The sequence below is a fragment of the Glycine max genome, chromosome 8 (genome assembly GCF_000004515.6).
Source record: "Glycine max cultivar Williams 82 chromosome 8, Glycine_max_v4.0, whole genome shotgun sequence".
NCBI classification, from domain to species: domain Eukaryota; kingdom Viridiplantae; phylum Streptophyta; class Magnoliopsida; order Fabales; family Fabaceae; genus Glycine; species Glycine max.
In genome coordinates, this window is record NC_038244.2 from 4,716,158 (window position 1) to 4,728,644 (window position 12,487).

The 12,487-nt window shown below is 30.5% G+C and overlaps 1 protein-coding gene across 1 annotated transcript; it reads left to right on the forward strand.

Moving 5' to 3' along the window:
* The first annotated feature begins 214 nt into the window (after positions 1 to 214).
* Positions 215 to 3,264, forward strand: LOC100499662 (uncharacterized). The gene is given in 4 exon segments (NM_001251025.2): positions 215 to 289; positions 1,955 to 2,048; positions 2,508 to 2,770; positions 2,870 to 3,264. Coding segments are annotated over 4 exon segments (618 nt in total). The 5' UTR covers positions 215 to 263; the 3' UTR covers positions 3,105 to 3,264.
* The last annotated feature ends 9,223 nt before the right edge of the window (positions 3,265 to 12,487 follow it).

Below are 12,487 nucleotides of genomic sequence, written 5' to 3' on the forward strand. Positions count from 1 at the left end.
AAAAAACAAATTTATGTAAAATCATTAAATACTCATTAATTAGGCACATAAATGAAATACAATTTTTATTTATTGTTAATTGGAATCACTCATTTCAAGAAAATAAATAAACGAAGGGCATGCACTAATTTACAGCTTGTGATAGAGGGGCATGCACTATATAAGCACAGGTACCCTGTCAACATTCTCATCCACCCACACCTTGTTTCTTTTTCTTCTATAGAGACACACGGAGAGAGTCTCAGAGCAATAAACACCCTTCAATGGCTACCACTAAAGTTTACATTGTGTAAGTCATTCTTCCTCTTTTTCCTCTATCAGATGCTCTGATATGCATGTTTCAAAAAAGACACTTCAATTTCATTGGCCAATTTTTCTTTTTTCCTTTTTTCTTCCCTCACGTTTCACTTCTGTGGCTTTGCTTTATTTTCCCACACACAAACATATTTATATTATGTGTAATGAATGATACGAGGATTGTTATTGTTGTTTTCCCCACCTTTGTTGTTCGGTTTGTTGTGTTATTCGCTGGTTGTTGGGTTTCTAGTCTTCTGTTTATGATTTTCGGTGACTATGGCTATTTGCTTCCTTTCCCAGTTTGTCGATTGGGTATTGGTTTGAGTAGGTGCTGAAAATAGAAAATTGGGAATTGGGTCTTTGTGTTTTAGTGTGCATTATGTGTCTTTCTTATTATTGCACGATTCTCCATTCAAGATAGTCAACTCTGCGTGTTAGTGCCACTTATTAGTCATTTTCCATTTTAGTATTTGACGCTATCCATTTTATCTTTGTTGATAAAGAAAAGTTCTCAGAATTTCATGCTGTTCTTTTATTACTCCCTTGAACAATTTAGGAGATTGTGCTGTTGTTTGTCATCAATTAACTTTTTTGTAATGAATAACTTATTTCTGTTGCGCCTATTTTGAATCCAATCAAGCCAAATTAGAGAATCACATCAAATGAATTACTTTTTTTTATCGGCAAATATTAATTTTATAGTTTGTTAATTTTTGTTAGCATGAGGAATTGAACTTAACCCTCAATTTTTTGTTTGAGCATGGGCATAAATTTATGTTGCCCCCCAAAGGAGAATTGGAGAAATATTAACACAGATCTTGCTTTCTTATTCTCTGTTGATTGGTCATTTCTTCAATCTTTTTCTCCCTTTTAGAAGGGTTTGAGGGTATACAACTGAAAGGGAAGAGAGTTTTGATGTGGAGGATTTTTTTATTTTTTCTTTCTATTTTTTGGGAAGGGAAAACCTTGAGGGTGAGGGGACAGTGGTTCAAAGGGGAAATTAGCAATAGCAACAGAGAAAGCTATGATGTGATCCCCCCCACAGACCAAACTTTTCATAAGAAGGTTGTAAAGGCAAATAATATCTATCCATGGAAACGAGAGTGCAAGTCCCACGCACTTTGTTAGAGTGTGGTCCTGAGATTCATCATTATTGATGACTCATCCTTGGCTTGCAAATTCCGATATACTTTAGTATTTGAAAAATGTTTCTTTGGCCTCAACCATTTCCATTATTTCTTATGCCAATACAAAGGAGGCAGGCTTTGTTTGAATGGTTTCTCACTGTGTCGAACGAGCTGTCAATGTCATCATGTCTTGTCTGGTGGTGGTACTAAAATGCTTATACTTGTCCTTGGTGATATCATAGTGCCACCATAAACATAATCCTCTGTTGATGCATTAGTGGTAGGTACAAATAATCCTTCACAAATTAGTGAATCACGCCTTGTTCTGTGTTATGACGACCTTGATTGAGCTTTGGTGTTATTATTTACCCAAAATTTAACTTTTACTGATGAGTTCTTTTGTCTGTTCTTTTTGTAAAAGAAGAGTGTCTCAACCCTTTTCTGGTTTGGGCTCATTATTATTTTTAGTACCTTATGGCCTATGATAACTTCCTTCTGATTAAAATTTACATTGCTTTTTTATTGTTTAGTTACTATTCTACGTACGGACATGTTGAGAAGTTAGCTGAAGAGATTAAAAAGGGAGCTGGTTCCGTTGAAGGTGTGGAAGCAAAGCTATGGCAGGTTTGTAATGACAAGTCTTTTGAGTTATAAACCTCTCTCTTGGACACTAGTGCTCAGTTATTTCACAATTTGAGATTACTTAACGTCTATCTTCTTGTTGTCTATCTGTCCAAGATTGGCTTCTTTCTAGTAATCAAAGTGTTCAAATAACCATTGTATAACTTTTAGAATTTAGATGCTTTAACCTAGTTGAGAAATGCTATAGTAACGTATTTTCTAACACACTATTATTAGGTGAAATTCATAAGGGACCCATGCGTGTCACTTCCCCATTTATTGAGTCCCATTATTATTTAATGAGACTAAGATAAATTTCACTCATGAAGGATGAGTAGGTTAAAAGAATGAGTTACAAAATCACTTTTCTAGCCAAGTTATATATGCTCCACAATCCATTAGAACTTGGAACAATCTGGGAATTTTCAATATGTATTATTTATGATGTGCTTATTCATACAGGTACCTGAAACACTTTCTGAAGAGGTCCTTGGGAAGATGGGTGCACCTCCAAAGAGTGATGTACCGATTATTACACCCAACGAGCTACCTGAGGCTGATGGCTTATTGCTTGGTTTCCCCACAAGATTTGGACTGATGGCTGCTCAATTCAAAGCTTTCATGGATGCAACTGGAGGCCTGTGGCGCACACAGGCACTAGCTGGAAAGCCTGCAGGAATCTTTTACAGCACTGGTTCTCAAGGAGGTGGACAAGAGACTACTCCGTGAGTTACCGAATCTCGCTCAGTTTTTGCTTGAACAATTCTTTTTTTGTGCTTATTCCGGTGATCATTAGTTGTTTTCTGATTTTTAAAATTCTGCAGGTTGACATCTATTACTCAGCTTGTTCACCATGGGATGATTTTTGTGCCCATTGGTTACACATTTGGTGCTGGGATGTTTGAGATGGAGAATGTGAAGGGTGGATCCCCTTATGGTGCAGGTACCTATGCCGGGGATGGTTCCAGACAACCAACTGAGTTAGAATTGGCTCAAGCTTTTCATCAAGGGAAGTACTTTGCTGGCATTGCTAAGAAGCTTAAGGGATCATCTCAGTGAGATCTCTATACATCTACCATTTCATGTTTCTATATACTTAAGCAAGCAAAAGAGTTATGTGCGTCATATGTCCAGTTTCCAGTTCATAATTTCCAACAGAATAAGATGTTAATTAGAGAGAGAGAATGAGAGAGAGAGAGAAAGTAATCAACACTTGGGTTCAATACTATTGTGTTGTCATTTGTCATAATGATGTATCCTCAAAATACAATGTTATTGTCAATAACAAGAATTTGTCAATTGTTACTATTTTCATTGAGATCAAAGTGTTTGTTATAATATTGGTAGGGCGGTGCTAATCAATGACGATGAAAGTATATTTTGTTTTTACGATATGATAAACTGAGATAAGCCATGAGTCCACGACCTTGATTATCTAACTAACTTGACAATGATATCTTCGTTCTTTTCTATTGAAATAAGGCTTTCTCATTTTAACTAAAATTTACACGTATGTTTTAAAGCACTAGCCTAGCTTAGTAGCTTTATTTCAACAACAATGTTGCCGAAACATTGTGCACACATAATCTCATTTAGTCCTGGCTTAATAGCCTTATTCTTAATCTTACCAGGAATATTGAATTATGATCGAAGAAGGACATATATTAAGAAATGGAAGAATTTAAGAATAAGGCTACTAAGCTAGGCTACTAAGATTTAATCATGGTAATATTGCCATCTTTCCGTTTTAGTCCCTAAAAAAAATACTTTTTAGTCATTACTTAATTTGTTTGTCTTATTTTAATCATTTTAAAAATTTCTAATCCCTTTTTCATCTATTTTTATTTTATCAATAGTATCGACCATACATTTATTTTAAGCAATTTAATTCGGATTTAATTTTATATTTAAATCGAATTAAATTGAATCGTATCTTTATTTTATTTTTTGTATGAATGACTTTTTGTCTAAAAATCAAATTAAATCGTACAGCAAATAATCCTATTAGAGAATAATAAGAAAGTTGGAAGTAAAATAGCATGACTCAAACATCAATCCTTACCCAACTCATGTGGAGTCGCTTCAAACACCTTGAACATGTAATTCACCTAAACTAAAAGCCCACTTGGCCAATAAATCGGGAATAATAATACTATATTTTTATTAAAATCACTCATTGATTGATTATGGTTGGGTGTGGGAATTCCAAAAATTTAAAACATGCCTAATCGTTATTAGGGATTAATGGCAAAAGAGAAATTAGAACCACATTATCTAAACATCCACCTAACTTGCTCAAACTCTCCTAAAATACCTTGAACTCACCTAGTCCACAATCCACTTAAACTGAAAAGTCAATTTGGTAAAAAAAAGTGAGCTTAAAATAAGTGTATCCGGTCTTACGTTCGAACCATGTTGTTTCGCTCTCACTTTTGTCATTTTTCTCTAATAATGGTTTGAATGATATTGTGGGCGACTAAAATGCTAAAGTAAGAAAAAAAATGGGACTAAAATTAAATTTTTTTAGGGAATAAAATTGAAAAATGACAATTTCTAAAGGACTAAAATTGAATGATAGCAATTTTGTAAGACTAAATCTGAATTTTAAAGTTTGTAAGGATTAAAAATGATAAAGGAAACACGATGCAACATGAAAAAATAGATATTTAGATATAACTTGTACATCATAATCACATAAATCTAATCTCACATTTCTTGGATCACCTTCAAATTCTACATAAACTTCAACAAAGTGTTCTCATGCTTTCCCATCATTAGATGGATTGCATAATAGTAATACATTCAAACTTTTTTCTATTCTCATGATGTTATCTCATTTGAGTCATAAATTCCATAAAATACTAAGCCATAACATGAAATTATTCACACAATGTCAATCTTCTTAGCCTTCAACACTAACTAATTAGACCCAAACTTAATTGTTTGGTGATGGTTTTTAAATAAGCATACTTTTTTTTTGACATACTTTAACAAAGAAATTGTGCAAAAAAAATCTACACACTTCATAGGAACATGATATTTAGATTAAGTTGCCCCACACTTAACAAATATTGATGGGCTGTTTATATATATATATATATATATATATATATATATATATATATATATATATATATATAGGGTTTGCTAACATAGTCTCATGTTAAAGTATTTTCACAACCTATACAAATTATTTAGACAAAAAATTTAATTATGATAATAAATTTATTTAGAAACAATATGATAATTTAATGTTTATATTTTTAAAACTCATTAATTTCTCCCCCTCACTCATTCTCTCTTCTCTCCCTTGTCTCACATAATTTAATGTTTATTAAAATTTAAAAATATTTAGGGAAAGGAGAGGGAATAAGTGAGACAGAAATAAATGAGTTTTGAAAATATAAATATTAAATTATCATGTTATCCTTAAATAAATTTATTATCACAAAAGAAATAATTAAATCTTTTGCCTAAATAATTTGGCATAGGCTACTAAAATACTCTAACATGAGAGTATGTTAAAAAATTTCATATATATATATATATATATATATATATAATTATTTCAATATAAATTTGAGATTATTACTTAATTCACTTTTGCTCATTGAATGGATCGTTTCCCATGTTAGGGAGGAAGACCACTTGGTCCTTACAAATTGTTGATAATTACTAGATCTCATTCAATCAACTTGACTCGAACTTTTTCAGTTTTCTTGTTAAAGTGGCTCATTCAATTCGCCTTTCCCTGTTGCTAATGGAAGTTAGGATATCAAATCAAGTTGTTATGCAAAACTGCCAAGAGAATCCGACTCATAAGATATTTTCACATGAAAATTAGACAATACACTTCCAAGTTCCAAGCCAAATAAGACGTCCGTGCACAATAGATGGCATGTAAGCTGTCATTAGATTACACAAAAACTGTGTCAATACCTGTTGGCCTTTGTTCTTGTCTATCCATATCTTATTATTACCAACTAAAAGTTAATTGATCACGCGGAAACTTTATTTTTCAATCGATTATGGTTGGAATTTTTATCAAGAAACCTGACATGCATTAGAGTGGTTGAACTTTCAAAGAGATGCCATTTAACCCACTAGTTCAGCCTAATAAGTTTAAACATCATTGTCTTTATTTTACATACAATTTTTTTTCAGTAAAAGAAGTGTATTTTAGGATGAGAGAGTGGCGCCTTTATACCAAGTCAAACCACACTATAAGGAGTACCATTTACTACTAATAACAACAACACTTACAAATGAGCTCTTAATTAAAATTAGAAGAATTGAAATCCAAAACCTTTTTTAGTTGAGGTTGTTGGACTCACTACTAAGTAGATGTTGGTTGCATAGAAATACGTCAGTTATATAATTTTTTTAATATTCTTTTTTATAATTTGATAAAGTTTACGTGGGTCTCATCCTATAATAATTTTCACATTCATCGTTTATATTGAAAAATAAAGTTGTTTAAGTTAGTAAATATTGTATTACTAACAATTTAATTAACCTATCAATAATTTTAAATTAAAAAAATTAACAGTGAAAATTTAACGACTTGGGCATCAGTAATTTGATGTTCCATTCTTTAAAACTTGTTTTAGATTTTGAGGTTAGAGTCGGTAAATCAAATCACGAACTGCTATTATCGTAAGTGGGCCATCTCTGTCAGTAGCGGTTAAGTCATTAGTAGTAATTGATGGCACTAATTCATAATTATAACTTAAATAGAGAGCATCTCTTTAGTTATGACAATGAGTCTGTTTTTCAAGGGGGAAACCGTAGCACACATAATATACCTTGCACTTGAGACAATATTTGTCTTTTGCATGGATGTTCTGAGATTGTTGACCAGATATACACCGAAAAATATTAATGACATGATATGCAAAAGACTTTATTAGAAAAAATACAACTCATTCAGTGATCTTTATATTTAGAAGGTTAGTCTTACAATTTACGATCATGAGGATATCTTACTTTTAGAAAAAAATAAAAATAAATCAATGTCATTAGTTTAAAGATTGATGATTAAACAACTATGTGGTTTACACGTGTAGATGGTTCTCAAGTTTAAATAAACTTGGCTGCTGCAGCACCCATGATCTGTTGATTAATTCTTGGGCTCTCCATGCGTGACAAAATCCAATAGATATAAGGCATTTATATTCTGCATTCTACTATTGCATCGGACACCTCTCATTGTCTTCCCGAAAACTCATTCTGTAATGTAAATTTACATTTTGGAATGGGGCTTTCCAGAATGTAACGAGAGGTGCAGGATGTAATTATAGGAGTGCAAGATACAATAGCCTAGATATAAAGCCTTGTTATTGTAAAGCATTTTGTGGGCTTGCAGTTGCTGAAGTTTTACAAAGCAGTATTTGTTAAGCGGTTACTTCCTGCACCCTAAAAATGACTTCCTGCACCTCTCTGGAAGCAAATTTTTGGTGCATGAAACAACAACCTATTTGTTAATACTTAATAGGTAACTATGTTCTTCTATAACAAAGAATAATATGTTTGATTTATCATTTGAATGAATGGACACATATTTCAAGACACCGTTTTGTAAGAAGTAATATTTTTTACTTTTGCCCGAACATCTATTTAGGAGGTGCAGTATGGTAAACCAAACATACTCTAAATGGACAACCATTTGGGCTCTTTTCGCCAACCTTGAAGGAACAAAACATCAGGCAGTTTGGTGGGTATTTCTTGAGAATATTGTTAGGAAACTGTGCTTGGGTCACCCAGCAATTTTTGAAAATACTGAAAATGCTCTTATGAGTATTTTTGATTATAAATAACAGATTAATTTTTTCATTTTTGTAGTACCTTTTTTTCTCTTGTAAAATCACACCCCCTTAGTGTAACTTGTTTTCGTTAGCATTTTTTTGTGAGTGTTTATTTTCGTCGGTGGTGTATGTGTGTTGTTTACGGATATATAGTGAAGTTCAACGATTTTTTGTCGCCAGAGAAAAAGAGGTGTGTATTAAAAAAATTCAAAACATACGGATTACCAATCCGTATGTTTTGAAATTTTTTTAAATTATAACTTTTTTAGAATTTTTTTATACATTTAATTTATTTATAAATATTGATAATTAAACAAATTTGATATTTAAATGAATGTTATATTTAGATGTTTACTATAGTAATTAATAGTTAAGTAAATTTATATTTAATTGAACGATGTATTCATATGTTTATTAGAATGATTGAAAATTAAATAAATATAATATTTAATTGAATGATATATTTAGATATTTATTACAACAATTGATAATTATATAAATTTGATATTTTTTTTACATATGTAAATTTTTATTAAACCTATGATTTTTATTTATAATTTATATATTTAAACAAATTAATTATCATAAAATTTATTATGTAAATTTACATGTGCATTAAATATACATTAAAAATTTTAGTGTTATATATAACGACATTAATCATTTTATAACATAATTGATCTATTGGTTTAGTTGATTAGAATGTTGTATTAATAATGCGAAAATTACAAGTTTATTTTTTGTTTGGACCATTAAATTAATTCATAAATTATATTTTAAAAAAAAAATTAGAAAACCAGCAAAAGTACTGAATGTTCCTAGCTGTTCACATATTGTTATGACAACCCCCTCCCCCGGCCCCAAAGAAAGTGTTACCTCTTCTTATATCTTTTCTAAAGGAAAATGAACTCTTTTTGGTTATAAAACGTACGAGAATGAATTTGCTTAAGGTCGATTTGAATGAAATTGATAGGATCAAAAGGAGTTAACAGAATCGCTATTTTATAGATATACATATCTTTTTAAGTGCCCCTCTTGTGAAAGGCTCCAATTCATGTCGTTTTTTTAGTAGAAATTTAAAATTTTCAATTGCATTAATTAACCAAGGTTAGGACAGTGTTTACTCACCCAATTGCTTGTTTAATCAAAGTTAAATGCTTTGTGTATAAACTTTGAACACATGCTGAACATCAGGGTAAGTCAAACCGAAGAAATCTGAAGAGTTTAGACAGGCTTAAACTTTCTTTAGTGATATCAACCCCAATCCTATATGTAGCTTTTCTTTTCTTAAATAACCTCCTTTAAAGATAATCTTATTCATGACTCAGTTAGTTATTAAATCTTGTCACCCCTTTTAATAAAAAATTGAATTTTGATTCGTCACGTTACAAGAAACTTGCATTTTCCGTTAGACATAATTTTGTTGCTATCCAATATGATACTTTAGAGTTTAGACAAGCTAGCTCAACATTAGTGCTCTCTTTCGTTTCAGCGACAAGTTTGGCAAGGAAACACATCAATATACCGCGTTTATTCTTCCTATTATTTTAACTTTGGGAATAACCAATGTCAACTAGCATTATTATGCTTAAGTCGGTATCTGTACGTCTTTCACCCTTAAAATAGTAAAATCCTTTTTGTCTCCTTTACAAATGTAAACATCTCATCAAATATAGCAACTTGACAGCACTGAAAGGTATATATGTTACGGACCAAAAAAATAAGAAAATAAAAAGTACATATGTATGGATGGAAGAGAACGAAAGAAAAGGGACACTTCATAGTTCCTTATTTCCTTTAATTCTTTGAGAGGTTTTAAACCTCAAAACTTAAAAAGAATATTACTTAGTACATGTTTAAGTAACCGTTGTAAACGGACATTAGAATCAAGCATAGGTTTGCAAAAGCATCTTGATTCTTCCTTTTGCATTCCATACTTCCATCTGTGTTGAGTCATTGGATGTGATCTTGGGGGAATTTGTGCACAACAATTTAGACTGCAATGCAAACATGCTTTTAGCCCTCATTATTTGTCATTTCATCTTTTTTTTTAATAACAAATTCTTGCCTTCTATGTCATTTCCTTTCTAATTCAAATATTAATATTACCAAAATGGAGGGTTCTCACCCCTATCACCAAGCATCTAATGTTGCTACATCAGCGTTCTTCCGAAGCCCAGAAGAGGTAATTTGGTGCGTAAAGGGCTTGGAAGATCAGATTCAAAGTACCAACAAAGAAGGAATAACCTTCTTTTTCTTTGGTGAAAAGAAAGAACCCTTTTCAGGTGGGAAGAAAAACTTGTACTAGAAGATAGATATAGATTGTCATTGATTAGCCAAAACAAGAAAAAGAGAAAGTTTTGTATCAAAGAAAGATGAGTGAGGACTCATAATACTCATACTTTAATAATACCACAATGATGCTTCGAGCCTTTTCGTTTCACTGCTTAATGAAATTCCTTTTATGTATATATCTTCTCTTATATTTAGTAATCAACCATAAGTTTATGAAGAAACTAAGATTATACGCCAGATCGAGATCGAGTATGGTAATTAAGATGATCAATTTAAAAGGACATAATTAAACAGAAGTGAAAAGATGGGTGCCAATTAGTGCATACCTATCAATTAGATGTTACGTACGTATATGAAGGCTAGGACCGTTTTATTTTTTTGTGTGTGTGTGCGTGGATAATAGTATATATTGGGTGGGTTAAATAGTGGAAAGATCACGTGTAGCATGCAACACTTTGATTAGGTTTGTTTTTTTGCTGTTATGGGTAAGAGGATAGTTTAGCTTTTCCACAAATCTAATCTGGCTTAGTTCTGTAAAGGGTTGGTTACCCTTGTACCGGTACACATAACAGGGTACCCTTAATTATCTTTTTTTTTTTTTTGTGCGTATATCATGCCGTGTACCCTTAATTATCATCTTATCTAATGAGTTTGCTTTTGTTGATAAAAAAAATTACTTAAGTGGTACTTTTTCGAGTTTAATTAGTTTCTTTTTCGAGTTTAATTAGTTTCATCTTCTAGCCTATTTCTGTTTAGTTAATTGATCATGAGCCCACAAATTAGTCCATTGCAATTCTTTTAATTAAGAGATATATATCAAATATTTTTGTATGAGTGACAAAAAAAATTCTAAGTTAATGCATCTCTCTTATGTATACTAATTAAATTAAAACAATCATATTTGATACATATGTTCGGTGGTGTCACTATTATATAACAAGTCATACATGATTGAATAATACTCGTAGAAAAAGTGTTCACATGATTGAGTTTAATTATTATAATTTTTATAGTACGTAGTTGATTTTATGTTGATTTTAAATAAATTAGATTTTATTTTTGTCTTTTAGAAGAACCTAAAAAAATATCATAGACACTTTAAAGCAAAAGAAAAACATAAAGACATATCTGCTCGTATATATTAAATTTAAGTCTTAGATTTTATTCTTATGGTTCTCGTATTATGCCACATGTCTTGATATCTCTTATTAAATGAAATCAAAATAGTATTTTTTTATCAATTAATAATTCAATTAATTAATGATATTCTCATTGTTCTTAATTTTTCAATGAATATTTAAATTTCTTCAATTAATATATTAAATGTAACAAGATATTTGAAAATCATAATTAAATCACTTTTTGAGATGTTTTGTAGAACTCTGAGATTGTTATAATTAAAAATCGTGAATATATATAATTTTTTATTTGCATTAAAATAATTTATCTTCAGTAAAAAAATAAATTTTCACCAATTAGTTTAAATTTTACCCTTTGTTCTTACAAAGAATCAAACAAACTTTGGTATTACTAAACAAAATCTAAAAGTTACAGGTAAGGTTATTAAGATGGGCCAGACTGGCCCAAGTTAGATTAATTTAATTATGAATTGAATTTTTTTTAATCTACTCCGTTTTATTGGTAGTAGTAAAAAATTTGTTACACTTACTAACTTTTCTTTCATTTTTATTTTTGAAACAAAAAATGAGATGATTTTATCATAAAATGGCTCCGAAATGGAAGTTTGACAATTTCAAAATCGACAACAATTTTGTGGCTGATAGTCACTTGTGTTCTTGAGCTGTCTAGCTTTGAGGGTGATTTCCCTAGCTTCCAATATCCTGAAAAAAAAAGTCATTTTATGATATTATTACTGTACACAAATGACTACTTTGCTCCCTGAGAATGTAAACCGATAATAATTTAGTCTTTGAAGAACAAAAATTTCAATTTAGTATTCAAAAAATGTGATAATTATGTTATGTTGAATAATTTAATGTCATTTCATCTTGAATTTTATAACTTAATTAATGTTAAATTAGTCTTTAAACTCTATATTTTAAGGTCAAATTAATTTTTAAATATTATATGTTAATCGCAAAATAATCCATGAAAACTTAAGTACAAGACAACTTAATTCTCACACTTTTTATATATTTAAAGATTAAATCAAATTTTTTGTTTATTCATAAGCTAAATTGAAATTGTTGTATATATAGTTTAAATAACAAAAGTGACCATGTACTCTTATATTATCTTTATATTAAACACTTGATATAAAAATGTATTTTCATAACCAGACCAGAAAGTATGAGTCTAATCTATGAGAAAATAGAGTATAAG